Below are 20,826 nucleotides of genomic sequence, written 5' to 3' on the forward strand. Positions count from 1 at the left end.
CTTATCTCGAAATGGCAAAAAAAGAAGAAGAGAAAAGAATTATCATGTGTGGTGCCAGTCATGGTGGCTTTAATTGCAGCACTCAGGAGCCAGATGCAGGTGGATCTCTGTGAGTTGGAGGCTAGCCTGGTCAACGTATCGAGCGGCAGGCCAATCAAAGCTACACTGAGACACACTGAGATCCTATTCTAAAAAAAAAGGTTCTAGGGCTGAAGAGTTGGCCCAATTAAGATTTACTGTCTGTTCAGAGGACATGAGTTTGGTTCCCCATTCAGCAGCTCACATCCACCTGTAATTCCAGCTCCAGGTGACCTGACCCCTCTTCTGGGCTCTGTGGGCACCTGAACTCACCTGTGCATGTACTTAATAAAAAGAACAAACACAAACGAGTCTCTGGTATTTGAGTAGTTGAAATGAGTCTTCATTTTCTATGAGCTCTTTTCAGATTTCTTCTTGTGCACTAGAAAGGCATTAGGGAAATCAGTATTTGAGAGTTCATTAAGATCGCTGAATCAGTTAAGAGGGCATACTGTCCGCACAGTATGTCGTTCCCATCACTCATGACATGTGGTTCACAACTGCCCGCTCCACGGGACGGTGTTAAAGAGTCTACCGTAAAAATAAAAGAAACATCATGCAAAATAGTGCCTTCATTAACTTGCTATGAGAGTATATTCATATAATATTTTTACAACTAAGGACTAGCTACCAGAGTTGGATGTGGTGACTCACTCCTGTAATCCCAGCACATGGGAGACTAAGGCAAGATGGTTGCTGCAAGTTTGAGACCAACCTAGACAACAATGTGAGGCCATGTTGTGAAAAGCCCAAGCATTCCTGGTGTGGTGGCACAGAGGCAGGCAGATATCTGAGTTTGAGACCAGCCTACACTAAACAGCTAGGACTACAATGAGAAACCTTAGCCCTGAAAAAACTTGAAAAAAATTTACCAAAACATTAAATGTACATGTTCTAAGCCAGTAAGGGCTCAGTGGGTAAAGGTGCCTGTCACCAATTGGCCAAGATTATCTATAGAAGTATCTTCTGTAGACCTTTTTGTTTGTAGGTTTGGTTTGGTTTGGTTTGGTGGTTTGGTTTGGTGGTTTTGTTTGTTTGTTTGTTTTCCGAGACAGGATTTCTCTATGTAGCCCTGGCTTGCCCAGAATTTACTGTGTAGATTAAGCTGGCCTTGTACTCAGAGATCTGCCTGCCTTTACCTCCCAAAGAAATAAAGGTGTGTGTTACCACCACCTGCCTTCAGTAGATCTTTTTTATAGTCAGAAACTAAAAGTGAAATTTTAATGTTTTCTAAGAGTAAGGGTTTTGTTGTTCTTGGTGGTGGTGGTTGTATTGTTTTGTTTTTTAAAGACAATGCCTCACTAAATAGCCCACCTGGGCCTCAAACTCAGTGTTTCTGTTTCAACCTCCCAGATGTAGCATTACAGGTGTGTGTGTGTGTGTGTGTGTGTGTGTGCGCGTGTTTTAGTGATCATACGCAGAGCTAGACAAGCCAGTCTTCTTCCACTGAAGTAAATGTCCATCTCCAAAACAGCCTAAAATGTGATAGACTAGTGGGGTGACTCAGTGGTTAGTGCTTACCACCAAGCCTAATGCCCCGAGCTCAGTCTCTAGGGCCCATATCTTATGGTAGGAGGAGGAAATTGACACCTGCAAGTTGTCCTCAGACCTGCACATATGCACTGTGGCTCGTGTGTGTCCATGTGAAAACTCACCGTGCACAGATAGTAAATAAGTGTCATTAAAATTTTTAAGTGTAGTGCCGTTGTTCCTTACAGCTATAAAAAAGAATGAGTTTCTGGTAAATGAAGTGTGAAAAGGTTTATGTCATATATTTAAGTGAGAAAGGGGTATAATTCCATGTTCACAAAATGATAAGGCATGTGTGTGTATGTATCTGCACTAAAAACCTGAAGGGCACACTTCAGACTGTTAACAGTCCTTTCTTGTAGTATTTCCTTTTGTCATCCTGATGGAGTAACAAGGACTAAATTTGTTTTCCTGCCTTAAATTGCTAAACATGTAAACAAAATTACAATGGTTTCAGACATTGGTCGGTAAAGAGTACTGGGAATTATTTCTTGAGGGAAGGAATATAAACAGGACGGATCTTATGTTAGTTTAGGTTAGTGCTTAGAGAGAGACACCAGGCTGCAGTGAAGGACAAGGGAGGGAGGAACCCTGTGGTCTAGCCGAGGAGCAGAGCTCAGCATTTGGGGCAACAAAGATGTTAAAGTATGCTTAGAAAAGCCCAGAAAAGGGAGCGCGCCGGAGGTCTGTATGGATTCCCTCGAGCCTTTGTCAGAGTATTGATAGGTACATGCATGCATGAAAAATATCCAAAATTTAGGAAGAAAAAAAACATCAAAAGGTAGTTGTGGGCCTGGAGAGATGGCTCAGTGGTTAAGAACACTTGCTGTTCTTGCAGAGGGCCCAGGTTCAGTTCTCAGCATCCACGTGGTAGCTCACAACCGTTGGTAACTCCACTTCCAAAGGATCTGACCCTCTCTTCTGTCTCCTGCAGACACCAGGCATGCATGTGGCACACATGGACACATGCAGGCAAAAGACCATACACATAAAAATTACATTTAAAAACTTAAGAGGTAGTTATGGTAATTGAATATACCTAAAATCCTAGGACTGGGAGACTAAGGTGGGAAGATTGTGATTCTGAGGCCAGCCTAGACAGAAGAGTGAGGTCTGTCTTTTCTTAGAAAGAAAAATTAATAATTGAGGACTAGAGAGATGGCTTAGTGGTTAAGAGCACTTGTGGCTCTTCAAGAGGACCCAAATTGAGGTTCCAGAAGTCATGCCACGTGGTTCTCAACCACCTGTAACTCCAATTCCAGGGTACTCAACACCTCTGGCCTTCATAAATAACTGCACTCATATGTACATGCCTGTACATAGGCACAAACCTGCACATAGTTAAAACATAATTTTAAAAAATCTTAATAGTAATTTTTAAATAAAAAGAGAAAGCAACTTTCCTTGGAGTTCACATAAGGCTAGAAATAGTCTCTGCTTCAATAAGAAAAGCAGATTTCTTGATAGTATTGAGCATCCTATAGACCCTCCACTGGGTCTTCCCTTAGCAGTGGTTCCAAGTTAGACCTAAACTGTACTGGTAGCTGTAGACCCACAGTTACAAAGCCAAGTTATATCTGTTGATATCAACTGAGTTGCACCTCAGAACAAAGCCTAACAATATTTAACAAAATACCTAACAAAAAAAATACTGTATTTGGTATCCAATAAAAAGGCAGTTATCAGCCGGGTGGTGACGCTGTGCACCTTTAATCTCAGTACTCAGGGAGGCAGAGGCAGGTGGATCTCTGTGAGTTCAAGGCCGGTATGGTCTACAGAGCAAATTCCAAGACAGCCAGGGCTACACAGAGATGCATCTTTAAAAATCAGGGAAAAAGTTATCAGGAATGTTGAAGGGATAGATAGATAGCCTCTGGTTAAATCTAGTTGTTCCTTTTTTTTTTTTTCATACATGACAAAAGAAGATATCAGGGATCTTACCTCATCGTATACCTTTCTGCTTTTTTTCCCTTCCCCAGGCCTTAGTTTTCATCCTAAAAGACCCTGGATCCTGACCAGTTTACACAATGGGGTCATCCAGTTATGGGACTATCGGATGTGCACCCTAATTGACAAATTTGATGAACATGATGGTAAGTTAATTTCTAGGGAAAAATTAAAAGAGATGGTTCAGTAGTAAAAAGTGCTAGCTGTTCTTTCCAAAAGACTTGAGTGCACTTCCCTGAACTCAAATATCTCTATCAACCCAGAGCTCATAATCACTTGGAACTATAGCTCAAGGCATGTGATACTCTCTTTGGGCCTCCACTGACACTTAAACACATGTGCACATGTACATATACAAAATAAAAGTGAATTTTTTTTATTTTTTTTATTTTTTTTTAAAGATTTATTTATTGATTATAAATATTATATATTATTCAGACACTCCAGAAGTCAGATCTTGTTATGGATGGTTGTGAGCCACCATGTGGTTGCTGGGATTTGAACTCTGGACCTTCCGAAGAGCAGTCGGGTGCTCTTACGCACTGAGCCATCTCACCAGCCCGTGAATTTTTTTTAAAGGGCAAATATTTATCATCCCCCCCCATAAGAATCCTAGTTTGATAAGGATTTCCCCTAAAAGTAAAGAATGTGGAAGTAAAAGGGGATAGAAACAGACAAAAACTACAAATAAGAGTTTTAGTAGGGCCAGGTGTTGGTGACACAAACCTTTAATTCCAGCACTCAGAAGGCAGAGACAGGCACACCTCTTGAGTTTGAGGCCAGCCTGGTCTACAGGGTAAGTTCCAGGACAGCCAGGAATCTTGTCTCAAAAAAAAAAAAAAAAAAAAAGGAGGAGGAGGAGGAAAAAGGAGGACGAAGAGGGAGAAAAATAATAATATTAGTGCGTCTATGGAGGCCTGCTGGGAACAGGACTTCTAAAAAGCAAAAATATTTGGAAGGCTGTGGTGCAAGGCCATTTTTGCTAACTAGGAGTGAGGTCTCTGAAGCCAAAGAGAGCACACAGCTCTTCTTGAAATTGAAGGTGTTTATGCCTGAGATGAAACTGAATTCTACTTGGGCAAGAGGTGTGCGTATGTGTATAAAGCAAAAACAGTACAGAGACTCCTGGAGGCGAACCAAACACGACCAGAGTGACCCAGGGAAAGTAACTCCGGCCAGAGAAACAGAGGCATGATTTGTGCCGAATTCTGAAGCACCTTCCTGCGAAGGCCATTGGACAGAGAATTTGTCCAATGGGTGATGCTGTACCCATCCCAGGTTTAAACTAAAGAAAATTAAATATATGAAGTGGATTTGTGCTTTTGTTTAAAAGAGAAAGAACCGTAGTAGGAACTGGTGAGGTGGCTCAGAGTAAAGCAGTGCTGCCAAGCCTGAACACCTTAGTTCCATCCCCAGGACCCACATGGTAGATGGAGAGAACTGACTGCAGCTTGTCTCCTGACCTGCACATGGGCACCCAATCACGTACACACAAATAAATCATTTTTTAAAACACCTTTGACAAAGACGTTAGAGGATAGCTTTCCTTACTGGTCTTTGCCTGTCTCCTTCCCTAGGTCCAGTGCGTGGCATTGACTTCCATAAGCAGCAGCCACTGTTCGTCTCTGGAGGCGATGATTATAAGATTAAGGTACAGGGGATCTGTCATGGCTGGGAGTAATAACTACGAGAATGTGGTGGTCAGGTTTGAGAATTATGGAAAGAAGTGAGAGACAGAATTCATGTGTACAAACTTTGACTTCTAACATTATCCAGAGCACTTCCCCAGCAAGTGCTTACTGAACACTTATTGTATGCCAGAAGCTTACTGTGTGGGGATTGAAAGATAGATACAAAGTGACTTCTGCTCTCAAAGAGACTTTAACACAGGGATAAATGTACACTCACATAATATGTGTAGTTTGGTGAATGATATAATAATAAATACTCAAAGAACAGTCCAGGTACAGAGATGGACGTGGCATAGCTGGATGTGTTTGAGAATCTCCAGTTGGTATTGGATGAGTTGGGAAGGTCTAGAGAGATAGATACCCATAAGAATATTATCTTATAAATGCGTTGGCAAGTGAGCAGAGCCTGAACTTGGGCAACACCATCTGAGTAGAGAGGAAAGCTTAAGGGTACTTGTGATGACTGCTGGAGGGATAGGGAGAAAAGTGGATGAGACACCATTGCTGTATTTTCCCCTCGGTGCTGGGAGTTGATCTTAGGGCCTCGTGTGTTCGGCGAGTACTTTACTACTGAGTTACATCCTCAGCCCTAAGAGGATGTCATTAACTTGCAAAGACAAAGCTGGAGTAGGTACAGTTTTCTGGAGTTTGGGGGAATGCATAGTTCTACATTGGCTCTGATGTGCTTGCGCTACCTAAGAGACTCACTGAATATTTGTGATTTGTCAAAGAGGGAGCTAAAGTCCTAGTGTGGAAGACGCTGCACAGGGAACAGTTTGAATAACGGGCAAATGATCATCTTAAAAGACAGAGGCAACTTTCCCTTGAGGAGCCCATGCCCACATGTGGGTGTGTCTTACATTCTGTGACTTCTCTTTGAAAAGTTCTTGGGAGTGTCTTCCTTTCTTCTGGGTACCTCTCTTTCTCTCAACCCTTGTGCTTAAGTCTGCATTAAGATATCTTTATTGCTGGGCTGTGGTGGCGCACGCCTTTAATCCCAGCACTCGGGAGGCAGAGGCAGGCGGATTTCTGAGTTCAAGGCCAGCCTGGTCTACAGAGTGAGTTCCAGGACAGCCAGGGCTACACAGAGAAACCCTGGGGGTGGGGGGAGAAAAAGAAAAAGGGATATCTTTATCAAACACCAACCCTAAAGGGGAAAGAAGCATTGATATAGGACAGAGTAATTTTATAGTTTGGAGATAAACCAAGCTTCGAAGAGCAAACCTTCTAAGATGCCAAGGAGGAAGGAAATCGGGGAAAGATAAAGTGGTCAGAACGAGATCCAGGCTAAGAAGAAGCCTTTAGATTGCCAAGCTAGGAGCTCGTGAATAATCCTAGCGCCTTACTCTCAGGTGTGATATTAACTAGGACGGAGGCAGTTCTGTGAAGACTCACTGTAATAAAAGCAAAAGGCAGGACAGCAACATCAGACTTCTAAACAGATGACGGGCCTGAGGGTATGGTTCATTTACGTGGAATACTTATCTAGTGTTCATGAAGTTGGGCAGCATATAAAACTGGGTATGTACACCTGTAATTCTTAGCGCTCAGGACGTGGAGGCGGGAGAATTAGCAATTCAAGGTCATTGTTGGCTATGTAGCAAGTGCAAAGACCACCTGGGCTATGTGAAACTCCTGTCTCAAACAAGCAAACAAAAAGAAACCTGGTAAACCTTTCAGGAGCCCAAGACATCTACATCGGCTTTTGTTGAATCTCTGTCTTTGCAGGTTTGGAATTACAAACTTCGGCGCTGCCTGTTCACATTGCTCGGGCACTTGGATTATATCCGTACAACGTTTTTCCATCATGTAAGTAGCTGTTGGCCTAAACTACATAGTGAGACCCTGTCTGAAAAACCAAGGTCTGGGGATGATGGAACACTTGTAAGCATGTACAAGGCTCTGGCCTGACAGCACAAGATTGTTCAGAGTCTTGTCTGAAATGTCTTTCAGGAATATCCTTGGATTCTGAGCGCCTCAGATGATCAGACCATTCGGGTGTGGAACTGGCAGTCTAGAACCTGTGTCTGGTAAACCAAGAGGCAGTAGCCTCAAAAGAGGTTTAATTCTTTCTAGATTTTTATAGTCAGCTGCTTTTCAGATCACTCATCTTCCTTCCTTTGTGGGCCATGTCTGCCGATTGATTGCTGATCATCTTTTAGGATCCTTTTCAGTATAATATCATCAATTTGGATTTGTAATATCTTAGCAGGAAGAAAGGCATGTAAGTAGGCTTTTAGAATAGAATGTTAAGCTGCTTTTCAGTTCTAGTCCTATAAAACTTGAATTGGGATCTGGGCAGTAGGTCTTCATGTTTGAACTGGTCCTCCAGAATTCACATAAGAGGTAGGGACTGTGTAGAGCCACAGCCTTTAGAGGTATCCTACTAAAGTCTATAAAGTATATTTCTTATAAGAATTACTAAGATTGCATTTATTTTCATATTTTTATGTCTTTAATCTGAGAGAATTGTATAATCTCTGTTCCATGAAATTTGAATTTTAAACATTTAATGTCAGGAAGAGACTTCCTGGAGCAGGCAAAGATGGCTCAGTGGAGAAAGGTGCCATGCAAGCCTGGCACCCTGCGTCTGACCCATGCAAAGGTGGAAGGAGAGAACTGACTGCATGGTACCCACTGCTGCTGCTCCCCTAATGAGAAAATAATACTAAAAATACCTCTTGTTTGTTTTATTTTTTAAGACAGGGTTTCTCTGTGTGGCCGTAGCTGTCCTGGAGGTCTGTCTGTAGACTAGGCTGGCCTTGAACTCAGAGATCCTCCTGCTCTGCTTCCTGGGTTCTGAGATTAAAGGCATGCACCAGCACAGCCTGGACAAAAAAGAAATACGTGTTTTAAAGAAGCTGTTAGCACAGGTGGCATTGCTTATTACTAGTTCAGAGTTGTTAGATGACTTACCTTGCCTCCACAAAATACAATTAGACAAGCATTTGTTGACTATGAAGAAAGGTATTTATTTAACTTAGGGAGGCTATTGATTTCTGCCTTTAATTTCATATGTTTTTTTTCTTTGCAGTGTGTTAACGGGGCACAACCATTATGTAATGTGTGCTCAGTTCCACCCCTCTGAAGACCTGGTGGTATCAGCTAGCCTGGACCAGACTGTCCGCGTTTGGGATATTTCTGGTGAGCTACCCAAGTTCAGGGGACAGTCTGGTCATGTCTGGCGCAAAACTGCAATTGCTTAAAATAGCAAGCATATTTGGCTTAGAACAACAAAAATTAGAATATTCCATTCCTATTTTTGAAGGTGTCAGATCTGCTTTGAAAGTTCTTCATGTTAGTATTTTCTGTGAAAGTGGCTTACTCTAGGAAGCTAATTTGATTTAAATAACTTTTAACTTCTTTTGTTACCTCAGATTTTCATTAAAATATGTACATCTGAGTTATTTGGTTAAGAACCAAGCTTTCCATTCAAATATTTTACAAATTTTATTCCATTCACGTATTTTACAAAAATAAAAAAAAAAAATTGAGACTTTGCAGGTAAACAGGATTCATGAACTTTGTTGCCTTATTTATAAATGGAAAAGTCTACCAATTAGATTTTTTTCTATAGTAAGAAACATAGAGTGGGAAGAAGTTACAACTGTTTTTATCCAGAAAACTTTTAATAAGCTTTCTAAGACTTTATAGACTTTGGATAACTAGGCTAATTCTTCCTGTCATAGTTTACAAATAGTGATTTTGATATAAGGGTTGAAATTTGAGTGTCATACAGAGATCTAAAATGTAGCTACACAGAGAACTTAAATACTGAGAGATATCTGTGGCGTATGGAGGGGGTTTGTGCTGGGATCGGGACTATGCTGAGACTCTAAATGCTGTGCTTCTCTACCCAATTACATTATTTTAAAAAAATCACTCACTGAGTTATTTTTATTTGCCACTTCAGAAAGCCTTAGAGATTGAGTTCTCTGGATGTCAGTGGTGATATACAAATCAGTGTTTCTTTCCAAAGCAGGAAGGCCCTTCTAGTCCCTTACCTGCTTCTTTGTGGAAATAAAGGAGTTATTTCCACCATTGTACTGCTATGGTGGTGACTACCCAACTTCCCTGTAACACTGTTGGGCTACGGCAGTTTAGTGTTTGCTATTTTTATAAACCATTAGCGAACAGCAAGTAAAACAATTGAATTCCTGAATACACTATTTGGGATGTGATGATATTATATATTGTAGAAATAAACCAAGGGGATAGGCATGGTCTTACATGCTATCATCTTAGCACTTGGGAGGTAGAAGCAGGAGAATCAGGAATTCACAGTCATGCTTGACTACCCAATGAGTTCAAGGCCAGCTTGGGCTACACGAGACTCTGACTCAAAGAACCAAACAAAACAAAACCAAAGAAAGAGGAGGGCAGTTAGAGAGTGGAAGCACTGTCCCATGCAGTTTCCAAAAGTTTCAAGTCACAAGACAGTGCTGTAAACAAGATTGTTTTGGAGATAGGTTGTTCATTCTCTAGGGCTTTGCCATTGCAGTTTTCCGTCAGACCGACTAGGCTATTTGCAGTACACCCAGATGTGACCAGCCATGCCAACAGGAGGAGCTTGGTACAGGCATCATGAGCTTGTGCCCTCTCCTCTCTGCCAGTACTGGAGAGGTTAGCATTCACTCTCTCCATAACCTAGCTGTGGCTTTCTGTGGGGTTTCACCATGCACACATTCAAGACACCCTCTCAGGAGGGTCTCAGGAGACGCACCCCTAATGAGGTTGGTTCCCAGCTCCTGCTGTCCCAGCTAATCAGGGGCAGTTCTGTAGAATAGTCTGAGTTCTGTGAAAAAGTTGCAATAGGAAGCACCTTGAGTGACTTTTCTCAGTTTTCCCAGGAATGGTGTACATCTAATTCCTTGGGTTAATTTTGTGCCTAAACTGCTGATTTTAGGTTCCAGGGGTTCATCCCCAGAACATTGGACTGAGAAGACCCTTGTCCTGCCCCACGTTAAAGTGGTGGTGGTTTGTGCTACCTGCTGCCAGCACAGCATGTTCCTTGTGGTCTAGCTAAAGTGATTGGAGAAATAACATTTTTTTTTTTTTGAAATCTGTTAATTAAAATAAGAAAGCAATTTGGGCAAGTAAGGTGCCCAGGTTCTCATCTGTGACCATGAAAATGCTCAAGGCAAGAAGTACCCTTCATCATCATTTGCAGGAAGGAAACATGTTTACATCAAAATTAATGGTCTTAGATTAGAGGTGTGAAGGAGAGTATGACCTTATGGGGTTTGTGCTGCTCTTGAATGTGTGAATTGCATGGACTGCTATGTGGTACTGCAACTGCTATAAATAGTAGATGCTCCAGTGGGAATGTTGTGCTAACTTGCTACACTAATGTGAATGTCCTTTATTGTTTCTCTGCTGACTCTGTTGACTTTAAATCCTTTAACCAGAGTGGAAGGGGGGTGCTTTGGTATTTAAGTGGAAGTGCTTTTGGGTTAAACTTTTACACTTTTATTGCCCTTTCCTCAAAATTAGCATATGCTTCAGGATTTCATTTTGTTGTATTTCCAATACGTCTGAACACAGGAAGAGAAACCAACTCTCCTGGTCTCTTAGGGAGTGACATTAACATTTTCAAGAAAGTATATTTAAAATAAGGGGATGAATACTCCCAAATTTAGGGGACTGGTGAAGTTCTGATAATTTTGGCTCTCTCTTTTGAAAAGAACACTCTGAGCTAGTGGGTAACACCAAGAGAAAGTAGAGAGACCTCTTTAAGGCAGAGCAGTCCCTTAACAGCTCTCCCATGTGGATTTGGCCTCTGGAGCTCACTGTAACCTGAATATTCTGTTAGCCTGCCTAAAATCATCTGTTTAAAGGGGAAGAGTTTTAAAATCTAACTGTGGAAGATGGGTTACTGTTTCAGCTTGTGCTTCTAAGTAAACTGTCAGTTAAATTATTTTAATATGCTTACATCTTTGCATGTCAAGCCCATGTAATTCAGGCTCACTCTTTTAAATATCCACTAAAATATATTAATATGCTGCCAAATCCTTTCCTCATCCCTCTCTTTCTTCTGCATCCCTGGTCCCCACTGGGAGGCAAACGTAACTGGTCCATTCTGAGAGTGTGCTCTTCTCCCTCTGGATTTGGGTAGCTGCTGTAGAAATTTTCCATCTGTCGCTCAGTCCTAGTGAGTGCCTTGTCGAAGGCTCAAACACTTTATCTCTAAGTATCTTTTCACTGCCTGTCACTGTTCATCTGTCTCGCCCTTCCCCTTTCCTGGATCACTGCAGGCAAGCGCAACAAAGGCCCAGTTCTGCCCCACAGCTTCCCTTTAATGTGTCTGTTGACGCTTACTGGAGGTGAAGGTCCTCACAGCTGTCTGCTTTTGTATCTTTTTGAACCTGTTTTATACACTTCACTCAATAGATAAAGTTGACAGATCCTATTAAAGGGACAAATGAAATAAGTGTAAGGCATCCTTGTGATCATGTATTTAGGAAGTGTGAGGAAAACACTTCCTGTTTTTCATCCGGTTTATGTCTCTATGCCTATGGCTAAGGCATCTCTTAAATTGGGCATAAAATAATTAAAACTGTTTATGCAGTGCTGGCATTAGGCACTACCCTAGCAGAAATACAAAATAGTTTACAACACTGGCAAGATGAGTCATTTGAACTTCTTTCCTTTCTCTACACATTTTAGTGTGGAGCTTCTTAGGGTTTGTTTTCTTTCTTTCTTTCTTTCTTTAAAGATTTATTTATTTATTTTATGTATGTGAGTGTACTGTAGTTGTACAGATGATAGTGAGCCATCATGTGGTTGCTGGGAATTAAACTCAGGACCTCTGCTCCAGCCCGCTTGCTCTAGTCCAAAGATTTATTTATTATTATAAGTATTCAGTAGCCATCTTCAGACACACCAGAAGAGGGCATCAGATCTCATTATGGATGGTTGTGAGCCACGATGTGGTTGCTGGGATTTGAACTCAGGACCTTTGGAAGAGCAGTCAGTGCTCCTAACTGCTGAGCCATCTCTTCAGCCCAGGGTTTATTTTCAATGATATGTTTTATTTAGTCTTTGCTTTAAAATACTGTCTTTTTAAAAAGTTTCAACAAATGTTAGGTATTTTCTTTCCCAAATATTTTAAAAGGTAGGAATTTAGTCTTAATTTTGTTTTATGTAATTTGGTATAATTATATATGATTATTACCTGTCTTTAAAGGTTGTTATCAGAAACAAATCTGATGAAACTGGTATTTGTACTATAATTTTGGTTCTGGTTTTAATACAGTTAGTCAGCTTTCCCCTACCTCTCCCTGCTTTTTGGAATAGGACTTTTCTCTGTAGGCCAGGCTCAACTTAAAACAGTACTCCTGTTTCTGCCTCCTGATTGTAGAAATTGCATGTATGACCCGCCACACCTTAATGCAAGCACTCAGGCTTTAAAGGTGTGTAGATGGGTCATAAGCGTGGGTCGCCACAGATCAGACACTTATCCTGATGTCTTTGTTTCCTATCATTAAAAATTATGGGCTAATAATTCCTCCCAGTGAAAAATAGCTTCTGTAGGTTTTAATGGAAAAAATACGTATGTTCATATCTATAATCAGCATTTTATGCAAGAACATGAAGAATTCTGACGGCTTTAATTATTTGATGTCCTTTTCAGGAGGTAAGTAGGAAGTGTGAGGACTCTTTGCCATATCTTCTCATAGTATTTGTAATAGTTCTTCCAAGCTAGACAGCTGTTTTGTTTATTATGTCTACTTCAGCAGTGCATCTGGAACTTTCCTGTAAATTGCTTCCAGCTTGGAAAACACTAAAGTGAGATCTTCCCCAGGAGCATTTCTTTAAATTTTTTATTATGAGGATTAGAGGTATGGCTCAGCAGTTAAGAGCACTGACCACTCTTCTGAAGGACCTGGCTTCAATTCCCAGCACCTTTTTGGCAGCTTTCAACCACCTGTAAATCCAGGGACATTGTAGCTCTCTTCTGGGTTCTACAGGCACCAGGCGTACATGTGTTATACAGATGTGCATGCAGACAAACATCCATACATATCTATTAATAAAATACATTTTTAAAAAAATTAAGGTAAAAATAAAATAAATAAATAAAATTTTAAGGTGATAGAAAAAGGTATAGATTTTATGAACCTGAATGTGGACATTGAATGATTACCATTTGAGGCCACATTTTGGGAAGATTAAAGAATGGGTAGTGTTACTAATCTAAAATAGACAGCTCTTGGAGGTGAGATTTAATGAACTTAGTTGTGTCAGAATTTGGATTGGCTCCCACTAAGGGATCGTTGAGTGTTAGGGAAGAGCTAGTGAGGGGTAAGTAGGCTTGTGAGTGTGGTTCTTCCTTCCCTCTAGTTGTAGTTTCCCATTTCATTTTATCTTAGTCTTTCGCTGTACCTTTCGTGATTCTGCTACTGTGCTCTTACTGATAACATTATATTTGCATCTTTCATCCCACTCCTTAACCCTCCAAAGGTCTAAGGAAGAAAAACTTGTCTCCTGGTGCGGTGGAGTCGGATGTGAGAGGAATAACTGGCGTTGATCTGTTTGGAACCACGGATGCCGTGGTGAAGCATGTGCTAGAGGTACTTATCTCTGTCGCTCACTGTGGGTGAGGGTATGCTACTCTCTAGAGACAATCTCGGTATGCTGTTGATTTAATTTTCATCTGGAAATGAGTGTGTGATGTGTGTGGGCATGTGTGCTGCAGCACCCGTGAGGAGTCCACAGTGACAGTTCTGTGCACTCAGTTCTCTCTGTGGGTCCCAGGATTTGAACTGTGCCTTGAGTAGCAAGCAGTTTATCACTGAGCCATCTCACTGGCCCACGTTTATTTTTCAATTCTTTCAGCAAATATTTAAGTGTCAGAGACCGTCTGAGATTTGAGGAATAGAATTTAAGTAAGCCAACAGAGAAAGGAAGATTACATGTCACCTCAGAGAGAGTTATAGCATCTTGTAAATCCAGTAGGAAGAAAGCTGGACATGTGTCCCATTACTGTCATGAAGCAAAGCCATTCTTAGACCTTGTAGAAGGAGAGATCCCAAAGAAAATCAGTGAGAAGTACCAAGAGCCAGTTATGTGTAAGATGTAAGAAACTTGTTCATGGTGGGAAATAGAAAAGCCTAAGAAAAGAAACTAGGTTTTCTAAAATTAAAGTCTTACTATAAAACTACTCGCTGAAATGTGAACTGTTTAATCCCACAGATGAAAAAAAAAGAGATTTAGAAAAATTACAGTTCCCCAAAGTCCAGCTGTATGCATTGAATCCTGGGCTCCAACTTCAAAACCCACATGTTTTTACAAATACAAAATACCCTAACACTTCTCACTCAACACTGCCATGTGCATCGTTCTGCCAAAGAAATGAAGTACGGTCGTGTAAATAGCATAGAGACTGTCATGAAGTTAGCGTCCTTAACTTTATGCCCTTTAGACTCTTAAAGCTTCATAAGAATTTAATTTAACTAGTTTATTTTTATGTAGAGGAGTATTTTACTTGCATGTGTATCTGTGTACCATGTTACTGTCTGTCTGCTGCCTTCAGAGGCCATAAGAGGGTACCATATCCCTTGGAACTGAAGTTAGAAACAGTATCTGGGTGCTTGGAACCCAACCTGGGTCATTTGTAAGAGCAATCAATGCTCCTAATCGATTAGCCATCTCTGTAGCCCCTTGTTTTTGTTTTTTTGTGCACATGCCCTTCTACTGGATGACACCTCCAGCCTAAACCTGAGAACCTTTAAAATGTGGATTTTGTCAGCATACATTTTATTAGCTGTCAGAACAACGATGTCATCACTTATAATGCATCCTGTGGAAAACACCACTATGTAGTCATGGAGAATAACAATAAAGGCAAATAAAATCTTAGTAGGATTTGAAAAATAGCTTTGAACTTGTAGATTTTCCAGTGGGATCTTAGGACTCTTTCAAGGTATTTGAGAATTTAGGCGTTAACTTATAAATCTTTATCCTTATGATGTTGCAATTACTTGTAGAAATAAAACATATATAGACAAGTAAAAAGTAAGGAAAACCTAACTATAAACAAAGCTGAATTTCCTTGTGGAAATGTTTGCAACATCCCATGAGAATTTGAATTAATATTGGACATGTTGATATGGTTATTCTAATGTTCAAAGCTTTATAGTAAGCCAAAACAAACAAACAAACAAAAAAACCCAAATGTTTGTTACAAAAAAAAAAAAAGTCAAATGAAAATAAAATATCAACAAATGATCTCTACAGTGGCACAATCTCTTAAGTCTTTTGCCTTGAGTATTTCAGAGGCTGAGGAAATAGATCAGTGATAGAGTACTGACTTCAGCACCTGTAAGGCCCTGACTTTGATTGCCCGTATCACAGAAAAAGAAACAGACACATTTTGTTATAAACACTAGCATGGTTTTCTTTGAATTGTGTTTTTACAGCTGTTGTAGAAGACCCACTTTTTCTCTTTTTAACAGGGTCATGACCGTGGAGTCAACTGGGCTGCCTTCCACCCGACTATGCCCCTTATTGTATCTGGGGCAGATGACCGGCAAGTGAAGATCTGGCGTATGAATGGTGAGTAAGGTACTGGCGATGTTGCCATAGCCAAGAAAGTGGCAGCCAGCCAGCAAGGGGAAGTAGCCAGGTTTTCTGGACTTTGGCCTATTTTTCTGCCTTAGGCCTTAGTTGATTATTTACTGCTATTCCTAAGTGCATGATCATTGTCTCTTCCTCCCCTCCACACCCCTCATGGCAGTATCTTGATTTTGAGAGATATGAGCATAGTCAAGAGTAAAAGTTCATGTGACAAATTGTGAGTAGCTGCTTTGTTTTAGACTGTGTTTAGGGCCATATTTATATTATTGTGACTCAAAATTTCCATGATATAGAGTTTATATTTGTTCTCAGAATCAGCAAGTAATACATATACTATGTGGATAAAATAAGAGTAGAAGCATAAAGAATTATTTAATATAGCTGTTACAGTCAGTAGAGGTACATAATAAAAGAACAGAGATGTACAGAAAAACAGGAATTTTGGAGCTGAGGTAGCTGTGGCTACTCAAGAGGCTGAGGTAGGGGCTGGTGAGATGGCTCAGTGGGTAAGAGCACCCGACTGCTCTTCCGAAGGTCGGAAGTTCAAATCCCAGCAACCACATGGTGGCTCACAACCACCCGTAATGAGATCCGATGCCCTCTTCTGGTGCTGTCTGAAGACAGCTACAGTGTACTTTACATATAATAAATAAATTAATTAATTTAAAAAAAAAAGATTTCCTAAAAAAAAAAAAGAGGCTGAGGTAGTACAATTCCTAGGAGGTCAAAGGTAGCCTGAGCAACAGCAAAACCTTGTCTTGACACCCCCCCCCCCCCGCAAAAAAAGGTTCAAGTAACTAAAAAAAATAAACATAAAATAAAGAGGAAGAAACTTACATGAAAAACATTGTCCCATTTGGGGAAAATTGATTTAGCATTTTGCAATAGTACTTAGCACTTGCATTTAAAGAGCATCATCACAGCTGTCCATGACAGTATAGCTTTGCAATGTCTATCAGCATGACGATATAGCCTTGCAGAGTCAGCATGCATGTACATGACAGTACAGCCTTGCAGTATCAGCATGACGGTATAGCCTTGCAGTGTCAGCATGCATGTACATGACAGTATAGCCTTGCAGTGTCAGCATGCATATACATGACAGTATAGCCTTGCAGTGTCAACATGACGGTATAGCCTTGTAGTGTCAGCATGCATGTACATGATGGTATAGCCTTGCAGTATCAGCATGCATGTACATGATGGTATAGTCTTGCAGTATCAGCATGCATGGCTGAGGCAGGAGGATCACAAGCACAAGGCCGTCCTGAGCCATATAGCAAAACCTTGTCTCCTCAAAAAGCTGGGGCTAGAGATGGCTCAGTGGACCCACAGAGGGCTGAGTTTGGTTCCTAGCACCTATGTCAGGCAGCTCACAGACATCTGTTACTTCAGCTCCAGGGGCCCAAGGGCTGCCTTCTGGCCTCCACAGATACTACACTCAGATGCAAAAAACCACATACAGATAAATACACACAAAACTAAAAACACAACTAAAATCTTTTTTTTTTTTTTAAAGAATGGGTGTTGGATTTATAGATCCCAGAGTTATTACAGAGAATTGTGATAACAATTCCTTTTGTTCTTCAGAATCAAAGGCATGGGAGGTTGACACCTGCCGGGGCCATTACAACAATGTGTCTTGTGCTGTTTTTCACCCTCGCCAAGAGTTGATCCTCAGCAATTCTGAAGACAAGAGTATTCGAGTCTGGGATATGTCTAAGCGGTAAGGGAATTATTTATGTCATGTGACCAAACCCAAGAGAAGGACCCTTTCTTTGTCTTATCCTTTGTCTTCGCGCGTGCGTGCGCGCACACACACATACACACACACACACACTCCTTATGCAATATTAATATCTGTAAAAGGAAAGGAAAAAATTAGAATACTTCTTTTTCTCTTCAGCATGATGAAAAACCAAGTCCTGTGTTCTGAAGTTCTAAGGCTGTATTGCTTAGTGGTTAAAGTGCTTGCCTGTCATGCATGAGGCCATAAATGTAATCCACACTGCTGTAAAGCAGTAAATAAATAAATAAGCAAGCAACAGCAAAAACCCTTAGAGACTAAAATAGCAACAATATTTTTTAGGTACAAATCTCCCTGTATTCTTTTTCTCCTCTAAATTTGAGTATATTTTTTTCTTCCCTTCATTGTTCAGCTAAAGAGGTAGAAATGTGAACTAAAAGTACATTAGGAGAGACAAGGGAGAAACTGGCCTGCCTAGGCCTGGGTTAGTGTGAAGCCTTCCCTCCCACTGTGTTCCTTGTGGGTGTGGTCCTGATCCTTAGCTGAGTGCACAGCATTCCCTGTCTCCAGTGCACTTGTAAAGTCATCTTCCAGGCCTGCTACTCACTTTCCTTGTGCATGCTGTACTGAAGAGCCTTGATTAACGGTTTCTTCTGTACCTTTTGGTTTTCTAGGACTGGGGTTCAGACTTTCCGTAGGGATCATGATCGCTTCTGGGTCCTGGCTGCCCATCCCAACCTTAACCTCTTTGCAGCAGGTAAGGACCATTTCTTCTTCTCGCTCCTGGGATTTAGTTGAAAGTTTGTAGATTTCAAAGTGATTCTTCCTTAGCTTTGTCTCTTATAAGTGGTAATAGGAAAACAAAGAGAAGCAGAGTTTTCAGAGCCACCTACCGGAAGCTTTTCTCATTCTCATCTCTTACTTTTGGGAGATGGAGCTCTTTAGTGATCTTCACCATGAAGCTCTGTTTGACCTTAAGCTCATTCTCTGTGATGTGCTTTTAGGAGCTCATAGGAGACTAATAGTGAACATTTAGAGTTCTCAGAGTGAGAACGTAGAAGCCAAGTCTACTTCATTCATTTGTCAAATACATAATAAAATATCAGCCCATGCTCTTTATGCTGGTGTCAGAGCAGTGCATAAATACTGCCTGCCTTAGTGGAGCTTTAAGGGAGATGGTCTGTAAACTCTAAGTATAGAAAGTGATGTGTGTTTGAAGATGCCTTGAATAAAAAGTCAAGGGAAGGGAGGACGATGACAGTGGTGGCCTACAGGCTTATAGTGGGTATTCAAGAACGTGAACATGAGTGAGAAAAGGGAGACTGTGCTGTCACAGGCTGCTTTCCTAGTTTGTATGAGGTCCTGGGTTCAAGAAAGAGAAGGAAGACCAGGGAGATGAGTGACAGAAAACTATTTGGAAAAGGTTTTTAAAAACTGTGAGTTTAGGAATGTATTTAGGGGGGGGGGTATGGCGGACTTTTGGGATAGCATTGAAAATGTAAACGAGGAAAATACCTAATAAAAAAAATTTTTTTAATGGAATGTATTTAGCTATTGTATCTGTTTTCTATAGCTACAGCAAAAATGCTTCACACTGTGTACTTTTTTTTTTTTTTTTTTTTGGTTTTTTTCAAGACAGGGTTTCTCTGTATAGCCCTGGCTGTCCTGGGACCAGACTGGCCTCAAACTCAGAAATCCACCTGCCTCTGCCTCCCGAGTGCTGGGATTAAAGGCGTATGCCACCACCGCCCAGCCACTGTGTACTTTTTAAAAAGGGATTTGAGCCATGCGGTAGTGTCTGGTTGAGGACAGCCTGGTCTATAGAGCAACTTCCAGGACAGTCAGGGCTACACAGAGAAACAACCGTCTTGAAAAACCAAAAGGGAGTAGGAGGTAGGGGGCTAGAGAGATGGCTCAGTGGTCAAGAGCACTAACAGAGGACTAAAGGTGTTTCCAGTACCCACGTGGTATCTTATAGCTATAACTCTAGTTTCAGGCGATCTGATGCCCTCTTTTGGCTTTCCCAGGCACCAAGCATAGACAGTATGCTCCAACGTGAATGCAGGCACTCACATGTAGATATAAAATAAAAATAAATGAATCTGAAAAGGGGGGTATTTTATTCACTATTTTGGATGTTGAAAATCCAAGGTGGAGCAGCCCCAACGTTTGTCCTTTGGTAAAGGTTCTTTTGGCTCAGTCACAGTGTGACACAGAGCATCATGAAAGGAGTGGTCAAGAGAGAGATCACATGACCAGGCAGGAATCCAGAGAGAATTCAGGATATTCTTTGTATATCAACATTCTCCCCAGGTTTCCGATGACGCATATCCTAAGAGGACATTAATCCCAGAGTGCTCCTCTAATGGCCTACTGACATTTCATCTCTTAAAGATGCTGTCACCTCAGTATCACACAGCAAGCTTCTCCACGTGAACCTAGGCACAGTCCATCTCCAAGCTGTAGTAGATGCCCCTTACCCTTTTGACATGTGAATATAATCATCCTCGTGCATCTCTTCTATTTCTAGCAATCCTTTTTGCCAACAGCTGATTGTTTCCTCTTTTCTCTAGGCCATGATGGTGGGATGATTGTATTTAAGCTGGAACGTGAGCGTCCTGCCTATGCTGTTCATGGTAACATGCTGCATTATGTAAAGGACCGATTCCTCCGTCAGCTGGATTTCAACAGCTCCAAAGATGTAGCTGTGATGCAGTTGCGGAGGCAAGTCTGACTTCTCCTTTCCAAACCCTCTCATCTTTGTCATAATGCACTGTCCTCAAGCAGGGCTCTTTAAACCAACCTTGTGAATCTCAGCTGTCAGATATGGACTGCCCATTGAATAAACCTCCTTAATTTAAATTCCTTTATGATAGATTCAGAGGTGTCTATGAGGAGAATTGAGAAGTCTCCTCTTGAGACTGCCAGTGACCCTGTGGTGAAGATATCCTACTACAGATGCCTGCAAAGTCTCTTGCAGATTACAGAAAGTTCTTGGTAGAGAGTAGCCCGATTTGGTAATATAACTTTTTGCCTTTGCCATTTATGCCTTGAGGAACCTTGTGGCAGAGAGGGGTGATAGACCTAAATGACTACAGTACAGAATAATAAAAAAATAATGAGAATTTTTAGGAGTTGCAGTTTATCTTAATTCTACCTTTACAAAAGACTACAAGCCTAAACAGCAGAACTGTGTCTCTGAACTGTTAACTCAAGCTATGATAGCCTGGCCAAAGGAGCTTTGGAATGCCAGCT

At 41.1% G+C, this 20,826-nt stretch overlaps 1 protein-coding gene across 2 annotated transcripts in view; it reads left to right on the top strand.

The window, feature by feature from the left end:
- The window catches only part of Copa (coatomer protein complex subunit alpha), a 39,804-nt gene that overhangs the window by 1,436 nt on the left and 17,542 nt on the right, over positions 1–20,826 (top strand). Inside the window, exons 2-12 of one of the 2 annotated variants that reach the window (XM_030245513.1) lie at positions 3,588–3,701; positions 5,133–5,206; positions 6,975–7,055; positions 7,200–7,276; positions 8,281–8,390; positions 13,710–13,819; positions 15,704–15,803; positions 17,415–17,550; positions 18,246–18,328; positions 20,145–20,295; positions 20,448–20,588. In XM_030245513.1, the coding sequence (XP_030101373.1) occupies positions 20,530–20,588 (59 nt within the window). In that variant the 5' untranslated portion in view covers positions 3,588–3,701; positions 5,133–5,206; positions 6,975–7,055; ... (6 more) ...; positions 20,145–20,295; positions 20,448–20,529. The remainder of the gene's footprint in view (positions 1–3,587; positions 3,702–5,132; positions 5,207–6,974; positions 7,056–7,199; positions 7,277–8,280; positions 8,391–13,709; positions 13,820–15,703; positions 15,804–17,414; positions 17,551–18,245; positions 18,329–20,144; positions 20,296–20,447; positions 20,589–20,826) is intronic. The other variant, NM_009938.4, reaches the window with a different exon arrangement.

The sequence above is a fragment of the Mus musculus genome, chromosome 1 (genome assembly GCF_000001635.26).
Source record: "Mus musculus strain C57BL/6J chromosome 1, GRCm38.p6 C57BL/6J".
Taxonomy (NCBI): domain Eukaryota; kingdom Metazoa; phylum Chordata; class Mammalia; order Rodentia; family Muridae; genus Mus; species Mus musculus.